This window comes from Myxocyprinus asiaticus, chromosome 3 (assembly GCF_019703515.2).
Source record: "Myxocyprinus asiaticus isolate MX2 ecotype Aquarium Trade chromosome 3, UBuf_Myxa_2, whole genome shotgun sequence".
Taxonomy (NCBI): domain Eukaryota; kingdom Metazoa; phylum Chordata; class Actinopteri; order Cypriniformes; family Catostomidae; genus Myxocyprinus; species Myxocyprinus asiaticus.
In genome coordinates, this window is record NC_059346.1 from 16,613,414 (window position 1) to 16,631,794 (window position 18,381).

Sequence of the window (18,381 nt, forward strand, 5' to 3'; positions counted from 1 at the left end):
AAAATCTACATAAAACTATGTGAATGGAAACCCAGCTTATATAAAGATAGTCTAATGAAACAGTAATGAAAACAATGCAACAATAGTTCCTGAAAGACCCCATCTTTGAATAAAACCTTAGTAAAGAACATCACCTCTGACCAACATAACAGATAAACTTCAACTGCTTGACAAAAACTCATGGTGAGGTCGTCACACTGGTCTGTAATGCATACCTCAGTCTCACCTGTGGTTACTGACTGATGGCTCAATGTATTTAAAAATCTGTTTGAACTACAGTATACATTCATAATGTACACTCACTCTTTTCTCTTCATACTCTGGGTCCACCAGGCTCTCCTTCACAGCTGCTTTAGGAGGAGGGCCCAGGAGAAACGGAGGGTCCTCCTAGAAGTACACATACACACATTAGATACAAAGATATGCAGACAAATGTTTCAGATACCTCCTATATAAATGTATATATAGCCTGAGCCACATGAAGGAAACTCCAGAAAGCCATACTGTATGCTGCATCTCACATGTTCTGGTAACTTCAGTTAAAGGAATATTTATTCCTTTATAAAAGGAATATAAAGGAAGATGATCTCATCATTTACTCACCCTCATACAGTACCATCCCAGACTTTATTTTTTTCTGCAGAACTCAAATGAAGATTTTTATAAGAATATTTCAGCTCTGTAGGTCACACAATGCAAGTGAATGGTGACTAAAACTTAAAAGCTCCAAGAAGCACATAAAGGTAATTCATTAGATTTTCAGTGGTTTAATCCATGTCTTCTGAAGCGATCTAATTGATTTTGGGTCAGAACAGACCAAAATATTACTCCTTTTTCACTGTACATTTTGCCTTTACAGTCTCTAGGCACAATCATACTTTCAAGTTTGAATACAGTTCCTAGTGCTTGACACATGCACAGAGCACTAGATGGCGCTTGGAAATGTAATCAAGCTTGAAGTCATGATCGCCAAGGAGAATGCTGATGCCGAGATTTTTAGTAAAAAAGGAGATATATGTTGTCTGTTCTCATCCAAAACTGATTGAATTGCTTCAGAAGACATGGATTAAACCACTGGAGTCATATGGATTAACTTTATGCTTCCTTTATGTGCTTTTTAGAGCGTCAAAATTTTGGTCACCATTCACTTGCTTTGTGTGCTGAGATATTCTTCTAAAAATCTTTGTTTGTGTTCTGCAGAAGAATACAGTCATACACGTCTGAGATGGCATGAGGGTGAGTAAATGATGAGAGAATTTTCATTTTTGGGTGACCTATTCCTTTAAAATGCTAACAACTTCGATACACACTACTTTAATAATATAACTAAGGTTATGCACATGATACGCATAACGATACATAAAATATATAGACCTTAGCTTACAGTTTTCAATGTGACAGTTGAGCCTGTTTCATAAAGCACATTATGCCAATCCTTGGCTCAATACCTGACACAGCTAGTCATAAATCAATGTAAATCAAAAACAATAACTGTAGTAACTATGATATTTTGGCGAAAGCTTTGGTAGCCATGGTAACTTTTCATAGGAAATGCTATATTACATGTTATCATAATTAATTACATAATAATAATTACAATAACAACGTATAATTACATAATTCGTAAATACACATTAATTTCTTAATACTTTAAAAAGTCAGTAACAATAACTGAATTGATCATAATAATAAAAGATTCAAACATAATCATAATAACCATCATAATCACAATTCTCACTGACACAAACATTCATTTTAAGCCTGAATAAAGCCATTAAGACATTAGAGGCAATTCAGCTCACAGTAACAGTGAGTATATGTGTGTGTTTATTAACGTCAGACAGCGCCAGCTGGTAGTAGTTGATGTGGAACAGAAAGATTTGTCTGTCTGATTTCGTCCCGTCTGCGCATGCATGAGTTGTGCGCCAGATTCTCCGCCAGGCACAGCGGAACGCATGCAAATATTTCTGTGCCAAATATAAGACCAACAGGACCTAAAAACAGCCCCGCCTATTCCCCCCCCCCCCCCCCCCCCCCCACACACACACACACACACACACACACACACACATCCTGTTTTACATATCCGTCTGCAAACAGAATATGTACTCTCTCTCACTCTCTCTCTCTCTCTCTCTCTCTCTTCTCTTTACCAATTCCGTCTCCGGGTGCGCCTCCCGAGAAGTAGACGGTAGCTCTTCGTCGGACATGTTGGTTAATGCATGGACATTTTCACGAGTTATTGGTGAGCAGACAGTAAGTTATGAAGCATAAATTTGGCGTATGCGTCATAGCAGGATTGTAGTCACGGCGCGCGACGCGACACGCCCCTTTCAAAACTTGAATCTTAATCTCGCGATATTAGAGCGCTCAAATGGGCTTTTGGCTTTCACGAGCGTCACATAAACGCTCACGATATGAAAGCTCAAAAACAGGGGTAAACTACCAAGCTTTTACCAAGCGTCAATATTTTAATAATGTCTCGTTTTAAAACAAATGCCCTGATTACCAATATTTTGGCCTCAAAATCTGGGTGTAACGCTCAAAGAACCTGTATCGTTGTGTTGATTTTGAAAATCATATTGGACACTAGAGGTCACACAAATACCACAACATTTCCTTCCGCAGCGCAACCTGCTATTTCCCCTAATGTGAAGATCAGAAAAAATAGTGGTGTTTAAGACCTGAAAAATATTAGTAGGACAGGTTATTGTGACATACATAACATAGCTTTGTTAAAATGAAAAAGAAAGAAAAAATCCCTCTCCCTTTCTCTGAGGCTCCAAGGACAGATGGCCTAGTGAACCAGTTAAAATTCCCCTCACAGCATTTTCCAAACTGACCTCGGGTTGCCACACACACACACACACACACACACACACACACGACACACACACTCACAAACACACAAGGTCATGTGCTGGTTTGTTACAAGATACTGGAGGGAGGAACATCTTTTCTTCCTCCACCCAGAATACACACACACAGAGAGAGAGAGAGAGAGAGAGGGATAGGTTTGCTTGTACATACATGTCTTTTCTAAGATCACGTACAAATACAAAATCACACACACTCTCCTCCCACCCACTGTTTGTTCCTCCTTTCTCTCTCTCTCTCTCTCTCTCTGATCAATCCTGTGTTGGGGGGGGGGGTTGTACACAGGATTCTTTGCTTTCCTCTCAGTCTGCAATTTGCAACGGACACACACAAAGGCGCATGCACACACATACACACATATGCAGCTATGAGCACAGGCGATGTGGTGTGCACAGGATGGCTCATAAAATCCCCTCCGGAGAAGAAGCTAAAGAGATTTGTGAGTACAAGACCTGTCTATCTCTCTCTCTCTCTCTCTCTCTCTGTATGTATTCAGCATTAGAAGCAGGTACTGCAGTATGATGATACACTGTCAGTTCAGTGCTGGATGATCTCTGTGTTGTTTTTCCTCTGTGCTGCATGTTTTTTAAGGGTTCAGCTGCATACTCTGCGTTAAACTGTGTGCATGCCTTGTCACCAAACTGTGTGCTGTATTGCTTACAATTGTGTTCTCTGTGCTGCTCTCCATCTCTGTGTATTAAGCTATTTAACTGTGCTATGCTTAAGGCTCTGCTTGCATTTTAATCTTTGTTGCCTGTGGACTTAATGTGATGCTTTACACATGAATGCTCAGCTGTGTTTGTGCACGTGGCTCTGCTATTTTGCATTCCCTAGTCTTGCCTGTGTCAGATTTAGTGCACTTGTGACAAAGCAATTCACCAGTGCTGTGTTGTGTACAAAGTTCCCTCCATGTTTCTCTGTCATGATGAAAATACATCCCAGTTTCTTTTAAGACAGAGTATTGTGCTTTGTAATATAACTGCAGTCTCTTTTTTTATTTGTCTGTTGCAGAAATGCATTGTTCCTCTGCATTCGGTCTATCTTCCTCATTTCTCTGTCAATAAGTATTCTGCATTATTTTCTGGCTGTTGCTGTGTTTTCTGAATTGGTGTTTCTGTTACTCTTGCTTTGTTTTTGTTGTGTCTGCTGTGCTAAACTGTGCTCAAACACAGTGTTTTCTCTGTGCTCAGCGCTGATGTATAAAAATGCTGCTGAGTGGCCAGAGTTGGGCTTTACTTGGAACTGCGACCATGTCTGTGTCAGACCAAATACTACAGTGAATGGCTTGCCTGTGTCTTACTATTGTTACAGTGAGACAGCACAAGATGAGAACATGTTCTTGCTTTCAAACACAGCTTTATGAAACTCAAATCAGAACACAGGGATCTCAAGACTTGTTGTTCTAAGTTTCAAACTACATTTAACTTTACACAGTGACCTAAAAACAGTATGTTTATGATGCTCCAAAAGTGTCCGTGTGAAGCAGGTGTACATTGACGCATCCTTCATCCTATACCCTCATAATAAATCTAGGACTGACTGACGAATTCATTCACAAAATGGATTGCTGTGGACTGCAGGCGTATGATTGGCCACAATAATGTAATTCATTTTAATTATCTGAATTATAATTTTTTATAATATATAATATTATTATTATTATTATTATTTGTAATTGTTTAAATATAACTATTTATAATTATGTAATCATTTTTGAATTATTGTTATTTGAGATTTCTCAGCGAATATTTGTTTACGCGATTAAATGCGATTAATTCGAATAATTAATTGGCATACCATGTACACTACCGGTCAAATGTTTTGAAAGTCACAGAAGTCACAGAAAATGTCGAGTACATTTCTGAAAATTCTAGTCAAGTACTTTGAAGATGCTAAAATATAACACAGTTCTGAATTATTTTGGATTTTGTTTAGTCACAACATAATTCCCATAGTTCCATTTATGTTATTCCATAGTTTTAATGACTTTACTATTATTCTAAAATGTGAAAAAAAAAAAAAAAAAAATTATAATAAAGAATGAGTAAGTGTTTCAAAACTTTTGACCGGTAGTGTAATTAATTCGATTAAAAAAAAATCGATTGACAGCCCTAACATATATATATATAGAGAGAGAGAGAGAGAGAGAGAGAGAGATTACATTAAAAAAGGAACGGTTATTAAAGTAAAATTGGAACAGTTTAAAACTGAAGGGAGTGGTCTAAATCCGAAGCTTTGGCTCTGACAGCGTACTGCCCAGTAATGGCTTTCCAGCCGGGTGCCTTCCAGTGGCCCAAACAGGTTATTAAGTATTTGGGCATTTTATTCCCAGCAAATCTGTCTGATTTAGTTAGATTTTGATCCCCTAATAAAAAGGTTTTCGAGCGATGTGGGCAGATGGGCTTCATTACATTTATCTATGATTGGGAAGGTTAATGTTATTAAAATGAATTGTATTCCAAAATGTAACTACCTGCTACAATCTCTCCCTGTAGATGTCCCCCTCTCTTATTTCAAGCAATTTTATAGCATAGCGAAGTCCTTCATTTGGAATGGTAAGCGTCCCAGATTACATTTCAATAAGTTACATAGGCCGACTGACAAAGGTGGGCTAGGCCTACCCAAGATTTTGTTTTATTATTATGCATTCGGTCTCAGACATTTGGCACATTGGTCACTTCCACCTGAGAGAGCCCCTCCCTGGTTTGGTATTGAACAGGAAGTTCTTGCCCCTATTTCACCATTGCAAATCCTCTCTATCAAACTAATTGGAGAAGTTAAGTTACACCCCGTTATTTCGCATTTGCATTTGGTATGGACAAAAGTGTTTAACTCAGACATTTATTTAAATGTTGCCTCGAGCATATGGCAGAACCCAAAATTATGTATTAATAAGTCCCCTTTCTGCTGGTCAGAGTGGATTGTGAGGGAGGTTAATACCCTCGGTGACCTATATGAGAATGGAGTGTTGAGTTCTTTTGAAAATTTGGTTCAACATTTTGGGATCCCCAGATCTCAGTTCTATAGGTATTTGCAACTGCTCCACCTACTCTGTACTATTTTTAGGAATGGCACACACCCCCCCTAAAGCGGCAGATACTCTGAGAGGTGATTACTGCTTTTGGAAAAGGTCATGAGGCATCAGTGTATTACTCCCTGCTAATTTAGAGTCTGGGGGACGGAGCTTTAACTTCTATCAAGATCTTATGGGACAAAGATTTCAACTTGGTATTGGAGGAGGGAGTGTGGGTTAGGATTCTTAAAAATGTCAGGTCTGCATCTAGAGATGTAAGGGTGCGTCTTATGCAATTCAAGATTATACATAGATTTTATTGGACCCCCTCTAGATTGTATAGGCTTGGTCTTAAAGGCACACCCATCTGCTGACGATGCCAATCGGAGGATGAGGACATGGCCCATGTTTTTCGGTGATGTATTGAGATCCAGAAATTCTGGTTGAAGGTTCAGAATTTTGTGTGTGATGTGGTGGGCACTCGGGTTTCGTTTTTCCCCAGACTTTGTGTTTTGGGCGATGGGGCGGTTATCGAGGTGGGGAATAGTCACACAGAGAATAGGGTTCTGACCTGTGTGATGATCGCCAGGCAGATTGTTTTGAGGGGTTGGAGGTCAGTTGGTGCACCCCCATTTCCGGAGTGGTGCACGGAGATGGGGAGGGTAGCGGCTTTTGAAGAGGTGTCATTTGGAAAACAGGGTAACTCTTTCGTTCAAATGCAGCACGGACTCTCCAGTTCGAATCACAGTAAGGGACCTCCCGTTCAAATTCTGCAAGTCACCACGTCCAAGCCACAGACTCTCACGTTTGAATCACAGTGAGGGTTCCCCCATTCAAACGCCTCTCCGGCCAGTCCAAGAGCCCCCCATCGCAAATTGCTGGACGGGCCCGCCTAAACCACTTAAGGGCTCCCCCTTCGAAGCGCAGTGAGGACCCCCCTATTTCAGTTGCAGTGAGGGCCCCCATTGTGTCTGGAGGGGGGGTCAGGTCAGTTCTGAGCAGCCAGGATTCACACCTCCATTCGGGGCGATCCTGCCAGACCACGAGGGTGGCCCCCATGGTAGGCCATTGCAGACCCCTCCAACACAATTATGCCAAGGGCTCTCCCTGTTCGATCCACGGTAAGACATTCCCCATCCAAACGCTGCGTGAGCCATTCACGTTCATTTGTATCGTGGGCTCCCCATTCACGGCCCGGGACGACTCCCCCATTGAACGAGTGAGGGCCCTTCCCGTTCGACCATGGCTGGGCTTGCCTGCTTGAGCGGTTGCCAAGTCTCCTCCTAAGGGGCTCACGCTGTTCGCCGCACGAGTCCACCCGTCGAACAACCTGGAGAGAGACTTAAGGTCAGTCTGGGCGGCTAGGATTCACACCTCCGTCCGGGGCCACACTGCCCTACTATGGGGTTGCCCCCCACGTTAGGGTGTAACAATCCCTCCAGCACATTTCCCTGTGTCTGATTCCGCCACTGTCCCTTCAGTGCTTCAAACTAGATTCACTCTCCAATCTCCTCCTATCCTACACCTCCCAGTTTCCTATCCCCCGACGCGGACCCTAGCGCGAGGCTGCCTAAGCTAGCGGCCCCGCTCGATTCTATCTTCTTTGGAACATCTCCCCCCTCCTCCCCCGCAACTCGTTTTTCACATTAATTTTGGGGGCAACAGAGACTTCGCAATTTATTTCATCTCGTTTCAAACACAAGGATCCGTAGACAACAGCTCGCTGTCTCGTTTGCTGGCATCTTTTGGGGGTATTCGAGCTCAGGTCAAGCCTCGAGTCCTTCTTAACCAAGATTTATACATGCTTTAAATGTTATGTTCATTGTTACTACAAGTTAACTAATATGGTTAGTACAACCTTATTGTAAAGTGTTACAATGCATTTTATGAAGTACAAATATTTTATGTAGTCTATCAGTTAATTTGAGGTCATGTGACTATAACTTTTGAGTTTCCTTTGTGACTGGTTGGCTACATGCAGTATTTACATATTTTGCTTGTTAATACATATTATTTCTCAAGTGTAAAATTGCCCGTTCCAAAAGCAAGTGCAAAATAATGTTCAAAAGTTGCTTTATACAACTCTAATAATTACACAGACATACTGTAGACACTCTACATTTGTCTCTGCATGGATGTGGAGGTCTCGTTGTTTAACTTAGAGGAAAAAGGGCAGGGAGGACCACCAGTCAAAAGATGTGTGTTGGAAGTGTCAGCCTGACACCACAAACACGCTCTCTTTCCTCCCCAACTCTCTCTCGCTCTCTGTTTCTGTGAAATTTGGGTGTGTTGCAAAACATGGGAAGTGTAGGGTGCCAGGCAGTTGAGAGTGACCCTGCATTCAGAAATGCTTTGTGCTATCAGAGACCACACAGGCAAAAATTAGATGAGTGCTCTTAGGAGGTGTAACTGGATGATTGACAAAGAACAAGTGCACATGTGTAAATAAGTGCATCTGTAGTCTGAGAGTGGTGGGTCACTGTCTGTGTTTGATAGTAAATAGTTCAAGGGTCTTTTGGAAAACACATCACATGAAGGATGAGCATACTCTCTTTCTCTCTCAGAATCAGATTCAAGCAGATTTATTGGCATAGTAAAACAGTTTTACATTGCCAAAGCAGTGGTAACATCATACAGCATACACGTCAAGTCATTTTTATTTGTATAGCGCTTTTCACAACACACATCATTTCAAAGCAGCTAAACAGGAAATCATGCATTAACAAAAAATGAAATTGTAATATCTATAAGGTCTTAGAGTGTGTAGTTTGATTAAATATGATTGTAAATTGTGTATAGAAATTAAATAATTAAATAATAATTGTATTTAGAACCCCTGTGAGCAAGATGAAGGTGACTGTGGCAAGGAACACAAAACTCCATAAGATGTTGGAATATGTATACATTTTCTTTCTCGCTTAATCTCTCTCAGTCTCTCTGGTTTGTGGCTTCATCTAATAGTAAAATATGAGACAGTGGGGTGGTGTGTTTGTTGTGTGCTACCAGTGTGATTTTTAATTCTTTCTTTCCTAGAAAGATATTCGCTCTCTCTCTTTCTTTCTGTCCGTCTCTTATTCTTCCTTTGTTTGTACATTTATTTTCTGTGAAATGAGGAAGTACTTGCTGGTGTAGTATAGTCCCATGATTAAAATTATAGTGATGGCAAAACAATGTTCTGTTATGGGAAAACACATCCATACTTGTACATACACATACAGAACCTATACTCAGATAAACATAAAAAATGCACACCTTTACTGAAAAAGAGTCATGTAATAAGATTACTGCATATTAATAAAATATTGCATATTAATAAAACAAATAGTTTATATATACTATTAGATGTGTTTAGGTAGGTAAGTGTCTGTTCTTGTGTGTGAGTGTGTATTTCTGTGAGTAACTGTATTTAAATGTGTGAGTGTATGTTTGGATGTGCGAGTGTGTAGTTTAGGGATCTGTGTTTAGGTGAGTGAGTTTCAATAATTGTGAGTGTATTTTAGGGGTCTGTGTGTAGGTGAGTGAGTTTCTATACTTGTGTGTGTGTATTTTCATAAGTTATTGTGCATTCAAATGTGTAAATGAGTCTGTATTTAGGGGTCTTTCACATACATGCACATACAGTACAATGTAAAAAGTGGTAACCTTATATGATCCTGCCATTCTGGTTTTGTTTTAATCTTGATTTGGCAGGATTGTGACAGTTTCCTCCACCCATCTCTCAGGTTGTCCATGTGCTTTTGTTTTTCTCCTTCCCTCGTGTTTCCCACAGGTGTTGCTCAGCAGCGCAATCAGCGTTGTCATGGCAGCGCTGATTAGTGCTGCTTGTGATTATGGGCAGCACCTGTTTACAATCCTTCCTTCCCTTTATATTCTCTCCTTTGTCTTGTCTTCCTTGTCAGATCGTTGTGTTGTGTTTAGTCTCCAGTCGAGTCGTTCTTGTCCGTTTCCAGTTCTCCCCTGTCGGTTTGTTTTTAGTTCTATTTTTGCCTCGCTTTGGTTTTGTTTCTGACTCGTTACTGTTTTGTTTGTATTTTGTTAGTTCATTGCCTCTCTACATCTTGGGTCCTTCCTGAAAATACCTTGACTGAACGATCTGACCAAACTTTGGACCCAGCGGAAGCATGAGGGGTGTTTTATTGAGCCCAGCTCTGGCCCTTAAGACATCGGTCTCCCAATGCTTCGCCTGGTTACCCGATCCCTTGGCCTGCTTTCAGCGTGGTCGTCTTGTCGACGTCTTTGCTGAAGAGTTGGCCGAGGCGGCCTCCGGACAGGGTATTGATGAGACCATCCTCAAGCTGATTTTTTTGGCAGGAGCTGCATTAAATTTTTCATTTTTCCTTTTGGGATTTGGTGGACCATCTCTGCCGGCTGGCAGAGACTGAACGTCTGCTGCGAGGGTGGAACACCAAATCCCAAAATCCCCCTCTGTCAGAGTCTTTGGAGAGGCCCGCTGAGTCCGTTATTGTCCACCTGGAGGCGGCCAAGTCAGATGCAGTTTCTTTGGGTGCCTCTCAGGCTTCTCGACACTGTCGCCAGAGGACCGCCTGGAGGCGGCGACAGTTTCAGCTGCTGACCGTCAGGAGGCGGCGGCCATTCCCGCTGCTGACCGCTAGGAGGTGTCAGCCATCCCTGCTGCTGACGTCAGGAGGCGGCGGCAGTTCCCATTGCCGACAGCTTAGAGGCAGCGATCGTTACTACTGCAGTGCCTCTTACCGCTTGGAAGAGCAGAAGGAGATGGGCCCCTACTCTTTGGGCGTTGCCTGTGCCCATGGCCACGGAGGTCGTTCCCCCGTCACTGCCAGTGTTCATGGCCACGGAGGCCATTCCCCATCACTGCCTTTGCTCACAACCACATAGGCCCTTCCCCTGTCACTGCCTTTGCTCACAACAATGGAGGTCATTTCCCATCACTGCCAGTGTTCACTACCACAGAGGCTGTTCCCCTGTCACTGCCTTTGCTCATGACCACAGAGGTCGTTCCTGTCACTGCCAGTGCCCACGACCACTGAGGTCGTTCTCCTATCACTGCCTGTGCTCACGACCACAGAGGCCATTCTCCTGTCACTGCCAGTGCTCACAGCCATGGAGACCATTCTATTGTCACTGCCAATGCCTACGGCTGCAGAGGCTGTTTTAATGTTGCCTGACCTCACTCCTGTCCTGGAGCCATCTGTCCTTGCTCCCGTCCTGGAGCCGCCTGTCCAGTTCCCTGTGGCCATCGACAAGCCTGATCAGTTCCCTGTGGCTGTCGAAGAGTCCGTTCTGTTCCCTGAGCATGTCCAGTTCCCTGAGACTGTCCAACTCCCTGAAACTGTCCAACTCCACGAGACTGTCCAATTCCCTGGGGCTGTCGATAAGCCTGTCCAGTTCCCTGAGACTGTCGATCACCCTGTCCAGTTCCCTGAGACTGTCAACAAGTCTGTCCGGTTCCCTGAGACTGTCGATAAGCCTGTCCAGTTCCCTGTAGCGGTTGACAAACCTGTCCTGTTCCCTGTAGCAATCACCGAGCCTGTTCAAGATCCCATGTGTAGTCAAGTCATTCCTTCCTGTCAAGCCACCATACCTACCCAAGCCATTACTCCCAGCCAAGTCACCAAGCCTAGTTTAAGCGCTCCACCCTGGCTTGCTCTGCCTGTGCCACCCTGGCTTGTCTCACCGGCTCCACCCTGGCATGTCCTGCCGGTTCCACCCTGGTCTGTCCCACAGGTTCTGCTCTTGACCTCACCTTATTTCCCGTTTATATATTTACATATATTGTTCTTGTCTGCCTTGTGTTATGTAGTGCTGTCCACCTGTTTCCCCCACCCTCCCTTCCCATTGTCTGGTCTTTCATCTAGTTTTGTTTTGTCTTTATAGTGGGATGCCTGGGAATCATCCTTGTGTGTGTGGGGGGTGGGGGGTGGGGTACTGTCATGATCCTGCGATTTTGGTCTTGTTTTAATCTTGATTTAGCAGGATTGTGACAAATTCCTCCATCTCAGGTTGTCCATCTGCTTTTGTTTTCCTCCTTCCCTTGTGTTTCCCACAGGTGTTTCTCAGCAGTGCAATCAGTGCTGTCATGACAGCGCTGATTAATGCTGCTTGAGATTATGGGCAGCACCTGTTTTCAATCCTTCCCTTTCTAATCTGTCCTTTGTTTTGTCTTCCTTGTCAGATCGTTGTGTTGTGTTTAGTCTCCAGTCGAGTTGTTCCTGACTGTTTCCAGTTCTCCCCTGTTGGTTTGTTTTTAGTTCTATTTTTGTCTTGTTTATTATTTTCTCCCTTGTGAGAATTTTGTTCCCTGTCTATCACTCACTCAACATTGTGTCAATGTAGTGACACTAGGGGTTCGATCTTGAGAGCCCCAATCACCTTTGCTTAAAATTGAAAAGGCCAATTAAAATTGGCGAGTGGAATTTGCATGCCACTTTCCGCCCTGGACATATGGGTATAAAAGTAGATGTCGTGCATCACTCATTCAGATTTTTTCTTTGGAGCCGAATACTTGTGTGTTCGTCCTCTCACCTATTGCTACGCTGATGGATTTTCACTGAGATGGCAGCCATGCTTGCCCGGGCGGCTGTGAACATCGGGCTGAAGTGGAACCCTCCACCCTGCCCTGAGCGTTTGCGGCTGGATGATTGGTTTCTGGGCTTTCTTCCCAGAAGTGCACAAGGAGCTAACGAAGTCATGGAAGGCCTAGCAAGTCTTCCGCCAGCAGTGGTAGACACGATCACTCAGGCCAGGACCCCCTCTACGAGGTGGCTGTATGCCTTGAAGTGGCATATTTTCGCTTCCCGTGGGGAAGACCCACAGAGATGTGCTGTCGGGTCTGTGTTGTTTCTCCTTCAGGAAGGGCTGGAGAGATGGTTGTCTCCCTCTACCCTGAAAGAGGACGTGGCTGCCATAGCAGCTCACCACAATACACTGGATGGGAGACCCTCATGACAGCACAACCTAATCAACAGGTTCCTCAAAGGCGCGAGGAGGTTGAATCCTCCTAGAACGTGCCTGATCCCCTCTTCTGTGGACCTACATGCCCTACAGAGAGCCCCCTTTGAGTCCCTGGAGCAGGCCGAGCTCAGCATTCTGTCCCTGAAGATGGCCCTCCTGGTGGCGTTCACTTCCACCAAGAGGGTGGGAGACCTGCAGGCGCTCTCTGTTACCAGCGAATGCCTGGAGTTCGGGCCGGCACACTCTCACATAATCTTGAGACCCTGGCCCGGTTACGTGCCCAAAGTTCCCACCACTCTTATTCGGTACCCGGTGGTGAACCTGCAAGCGCTCCCTTCAGAGGAGGAAGACCCGGCCTTGTCGTTGCTGTGTCCAGTTCGTGCCTTGCACATCTATCTGGACTGCACACAGAGCTTTAGATGCTCAGAGCAGCTCTTTGTCTGTTTTGAAGGACAGCAGAAGGGGAAAGATGTCTCCAAGCAGAGATTAGCCCATTGGATTGTGAATGCCATTTTCCTCGCATACCAGTCTCAGGACTTGCCGTGCCCCTTGGGAGTCTGGGCACACTCCACTAGAGGTGTTGCGTCCTCCTTGGCACTGGCAAGGGGGGCCTCTCTAGCAGACATATGCAGAGCTGTGGGTTTGGCTACACCCAATACCTTTGCAAGGTTTTTTTAACCTACGCATAGACCCGGTTTCGACCCGAGTGTTACGTGGTTACAGCAGGCAGACCGGGCAGCCGGTTGGGTGTACCGCTTGCATTGCGCCTTTCCCCTTTTTCAATGGTGATAATGTGCACCTTTTTGTCCACAACAGTTCCCCGTACCCTGTGAACTCCGGATGCCTCTTAATTCTTAAGCACTGTTCGGTGAAGAACTCGGTGGAGGAGTAACGCCACCAGGCCCAGTACTCATGGTGTTCCCCTTTTTCAGGGGAGCCCATGTGCTCGGGCTCCGTGCCCCATGTGTGGTGTTTCCCCCTTGGTAATCCCGTATGATGAGTTTCCACTGTTCAGTTTCCCCTTAGGTGAACCATGTGTTTCCCCTTGTCAGAGCTTTCTCTGCCTCAGCCATTGTGCTGCATACCCTCTCTGTAGATAGGGTCCTCCTGTGGTATCATTCCATATGTGAATTTTCCCCATTGGTAAGTCCATGTGAGGTATGCTCCACATGTTAACCTCCCTCCAGCAGGATGTGGTCTCCGTAGTGCTCTCCTTCCTGGAGAGGGAAGAGCACTTCCCAGCACTATTCTTGAGTGCTCAGTAGGAGATTGCTTAACAGCAAATTAAGAAAGGCACCACAGGTAGCCTACTTAGGTAAGTGCCTCCTCCCCCCTTAACGGGACTAGGGAGACGACTTACCTAACTCGCTGGAAGGTTACATCAGTAGCCAAGATGTTTTCTGTTTAGTTCAGTTTTATTAGTCAGTTTGTTTTCTGTTCTATTTTTGCCTCGTTTTGGTTTTGTTTCTCCCACGTTAGTTTTGGACTTTCAAAGTTTTGGCCACCATTCACTTGCATTGTATGGAACTGCAGAGCTGAGATATTCTAAAAATCTTTGTTTTGTTCTACAAAAGAAAGAGAGTCATACACATCTGGGATGGTATGAGGGTGAGTAAATGATGAGAGAATGTTAATTATTGGGTGAATTATTCCTTTAAGCAGCAATTTCTATCTGATCTAACCCAAAAAAATGTTGTTGGTGTAAATTAATGTATTCAGGTTGATTCTGTGATTTTAAATAATATTTCTGACTAGTTCATTTAGACTAGTCAAAAATATACTAGTTAATTTAAATGTTACAACATGAAGCACATTTTTAGGTAAAATTTTTTTATTTTACTTATAAACACGAGCACATGTAGCCTGCAAACACAAATCCAAATACTTTTTTATAACGCGTTATAATATTCTGAAAAAATAGCAGTGGATATACACTTTGTTGTTTGTTTAGAGAAAACACATTGAACTTTAGCTCAGATTCACATACTGAATATAGGACAGTCCGTTTTTGTAGTCTGCTTCTCCTTCTAACAGGAACTAACAGAAACCAAACAAACATGCACAACCACAGATACAGTTGAAGTCAGATGTTTACATACACTTAGGTTGAAGTCATTAAAACTCATATTTGAACCACTCCACAGATTTAATATTAGCAAACTATAGTTTTGGCAAGTTGTTTAGGACATCTACTTGGTGCATGACACAAGTTAATTTTTCCAACAATTGTTTACAGACAGATTGTTTCACTTTTAATTGACTATATCACAATTCCAGTGAGTCAGGAGTTTACATACACTAAGTTAACTGTGCCTTTAAGCAGAAAATGCTGTCAAGCCTTTAGACAATTAGCCAGTTAGCTTTTGATAGGAGGTGTACTGAATTGGAGGTGTACCTGTGGATGTATTTTAAGGCCTACCTTCAAACTCAGCGCCTCTTTGCTTGACATCATGGGAAAATCAAAAGAAATCAGCCAAGACTTCAGAAAAAATAATTGTGGACCCCCACAAGTCTGGTTCATCCTTGGGAGCAATTTCCAAATGCCTTAAGGTACCACGTTCATCTGTACAATCAACAGTACGCAAGTGTAAACACCATGGGACTATGCAGCCATCATACCGCTCAGGAAGGAGACGCATTCTGTCTCCTAGAGGTGAAAGCAGTTTAGTGCGAAAAGTGCAAATCAATCCCAGAACAACAGCAAAGAACCTTGTGAAGATGCTGGAGGAAACAGGTAGACAAGTACTATCTATATCCACAGTAAAACGAATCCTATATTGACATTACCTGAAAAGCTGCTCAGCAAGGAAGAAGCCTCTGCTTCTTCTACAGTTTGCAAGTGCACATGGGGACAAAGATCTTACTTTTTGGAGAAATGTCCTCTGGTTTGATGAAACAAAAATTGAACTGTTTGGCCATATTGACCATTGTTATGTTTGGTGGAAAAAGGGTGAGGCTTGCAAGCCGGAGAATACCATCCCAACCGTGAAGCATGGGGGTGGTAGCATCATGTTGTGGTGGTGCTTTGCTGCAGGAGGGACTGGTGCACTTCACAAAACAGATGGCATCACAAGGAAGGAAAATTATGTGGATATATTGAAGCAGCATCTCAAGACAACAGCCAGGAAGTTAAAGCTTGTCGCAAATGGGTCTTCCAAATGGACAAGGATACCTCCAAAATCATGGCAAAATGGTTTAAGGACAACAAAGTCAAGGTATTGGAGCGGCCATCACAAAGTCCTGACCTCAATCCGATAGCAAATTTGTGGGCAGAACTAAAAAAGCGTGTGTGAGCAAGGAGACCTACAAACCTGACTCAGTCACACCAGTTCTGTCTGGAGGAATGGCCCAAGGTTCCAGCAACTTATTGTGAGAAGCTTGTAGAAGGCTACCCAAAACATTTGACACAAGTTAAACATTTAAAGGCAATACTACCAAATAGTAACAAAGTGTATGCAAACCTCTGACCCACTGGGAATGTGATGAAAGAAATAAAAGCTGAAATAAATAATTATCTCTACTATTATTCTGACATTTCACATTCTGAAAATAAAATAGTGATCCTAACCGACCAAAGACATGGAATGTTTTCTACAATTAAATATCAGGAATTGTGAAAAACTGAGTTTAAATGTATTTGGCTAAGGTGTATGTAAACTTCTGACTTCAACTGTAACTGTACACTCTCATGCACAGTTTTGCTCCAAAAACATGCAAATAAACTCAGAACACAGTTTACAAGTGCACAACATGCATAAACATACATACAAACAGAACAGGTTGATGTTTGCTTGTCGACTAACTTTGGGCTAGTTTTAGACTTCCCTTCTATGAAGAGTTCTGGGAAAACATTGCTCTAGTTCCTTTCTTTGACCAGAACAGACTCACAAAAACACATGCATATGAGGAAGAAAATGTAACCGTTCCAAAAGAAAGAATAGAGAGAAGGTCATTGTTTGAGACAGAGGTAAATCAAGGCCATGCCCTGACCCTGCCGCAGTGAGCATGCCCAGAACACTGTGTGGTCACTGTGACAAATGCTACAGAATTTTTTTTTTCAGATACAGGAAGAGTAATGTATGCGGTTCACTGATATTCACACACACACACACACACACACACACACACACACACACACACACACACACACACAGTCACACATTAGTCTCAAGAAATGTTAAAGATAAACTGTTTTTAATCTGCATCTGCTGGTTTGTGCTCTGCTACTTTGCATTCACCCTATTTTAAAACAAGAAAGGTTCTTAAAGGGATAGTTCACCCAAAAATGATAATTCATCATCTTTCACAATGCAAGTGAATAGTGATCAGACATTTGATACTCCAAAAAGCAGATAAAGTCAGCATAAGCATAATCCATCAGACTCCAGTGGTTTAATTAATGTTTTCTGATTTGATCCAGTTGGCTTTAGGGTGAGAACAGACCAAAATATAACTCCTTTTTTGCTGTACATCTTGACATCATTCTCCTTGGCGATCATGATTTCAAGCTTGATTACACTTCCTATAGCACCAGCTAGTGCTCTGCGCATCACCAAGCATTAGGAATTGTAATCAAACTTGAAATCATGATCGTGCCTGGAGAATGCAATGGTAAGATGTACAGTGAAAAGGTGTTACATTTTGGTCTGTTCTCACCCAAAACCAACTGGATCGCTTCAGAAGTCATTGATTAAACCACTGGAGTCGTATGGATTACTTTTATGCTGACTTTGTCTCCTTTTTGGAGCTTCTAAGGCCTGGTCACCATTCACTTGCATTGAATGTACCTACAGAGCTGAGATATTCTTCTAAAAATCTTTTTTGTGTTCTGCAGAAGAAAAAGTCATACACATTTGGGTTGACATGAGGGTGAGAAAATGATAGAATTTATTTTTGGGTCAACTATCCCTTTAAAGTTCACTTTATTGTCAGGATGAGAGTAAAGCAACACTTGTGACAAGTGCTCAACACATTTTTTTTTTTTTTGTTACCTTTTTGGTTGAATTTTTATTAGTTGAAATATTGCTGAGATTTTAGAAAAACTGAACCCACTTTTGACAGCTTTCTTTTTTGCATGCACCATGAATTTAACACCAGAAACCAGAAAGAATAATAATATCCTCTAAAACACCAAGTTCTACATTTATGTTCTCTGTCACTTGCAATATTAATGAGGTGTGATTACTTTTAGGAAACATTTCTGCTCAGTCCCCCCCTTTACTGTAAAGTCTATTTTTATAATTGATCTGTAGTGTCAGATATTTTAAGTGTGATACAAAACACACACAGTTTTACAGTAGTCTATGAATGATAAGGTTCAGATATCAGGATAATCCAGTGATTCTTACATTTTTGTTGGTCATATTTGAAGTTTTATATATATATATATATATATATATATATATATATATATATATATATATATATATATATATATAAAAAAAAAAAGAATAGTTTACCCATAATTAAGTTAGCTAAAATATTTAATAAACAAACACACAAAGGCCGGTGTAAAACTGAATAATGGGCATTCCAGTTCTGCAGCATTCTGTTGAGAT

General features: G+C 42.5%; 2 protein-coding genes across 5 annotated transcripts in view; one reads left to right on the top strand and one right to left on the bottom strand.

The window, feature by feature from the left end:
* Positions 1-2,320, bottom strand: part of LOC127419568 (SWI/SNF-related matrix-associated actin-dependent regulator of chromatin subfamily A member 5-like) — a 29,231-nt gene extending 26,911 nt beyond the window's left edge. For all 3 annotated transcript variants that reach the window (XM_051661095.1, XM_051661088.1, XM_051661096.1), the window contains exons 1-2: positions 2,154-2,320; positions 304-387 (exon numbers count right to left, since the gene is read on the bottom strand). In XM_051661095.1, the coding sequence (XP_051517055.1) occupies positions 304-387; positions 2,154-2,210 (141 nt within the window). In that variant the 5' untranslated portion in view covers positions 2,211-2,320. The remainder of the gene's footprint in view (positions 1-303; positions 388-2,153) is intronic.
* Positions 2,321-3,018: 698 nt separating this feature from the next.
* LOC127419751 (GRB2-associated-binding protein 3-like) overlaps positions 3,019-18,381 on the top strand; it is a 58,190-nt gene continuing 42,827 nt past the window's right edge. Inside the window, exon 1 of one of the 2 annotated variants that reach the window (XM_051661449.1) lies at positions 3,019-3,316. In XM_051661449.1, the coding sequence (XP_051517409.1) occupies positions 3,245-3,316 (72 nt within the window). In that variant the 5' untranslated portion in view covers positions 3,019-3,244. The remainder of the gene's footprint in view (positions 3,317-18,381) is intronic. The other variant, XM_051661441.1, reaches the window with a different exon arrangement.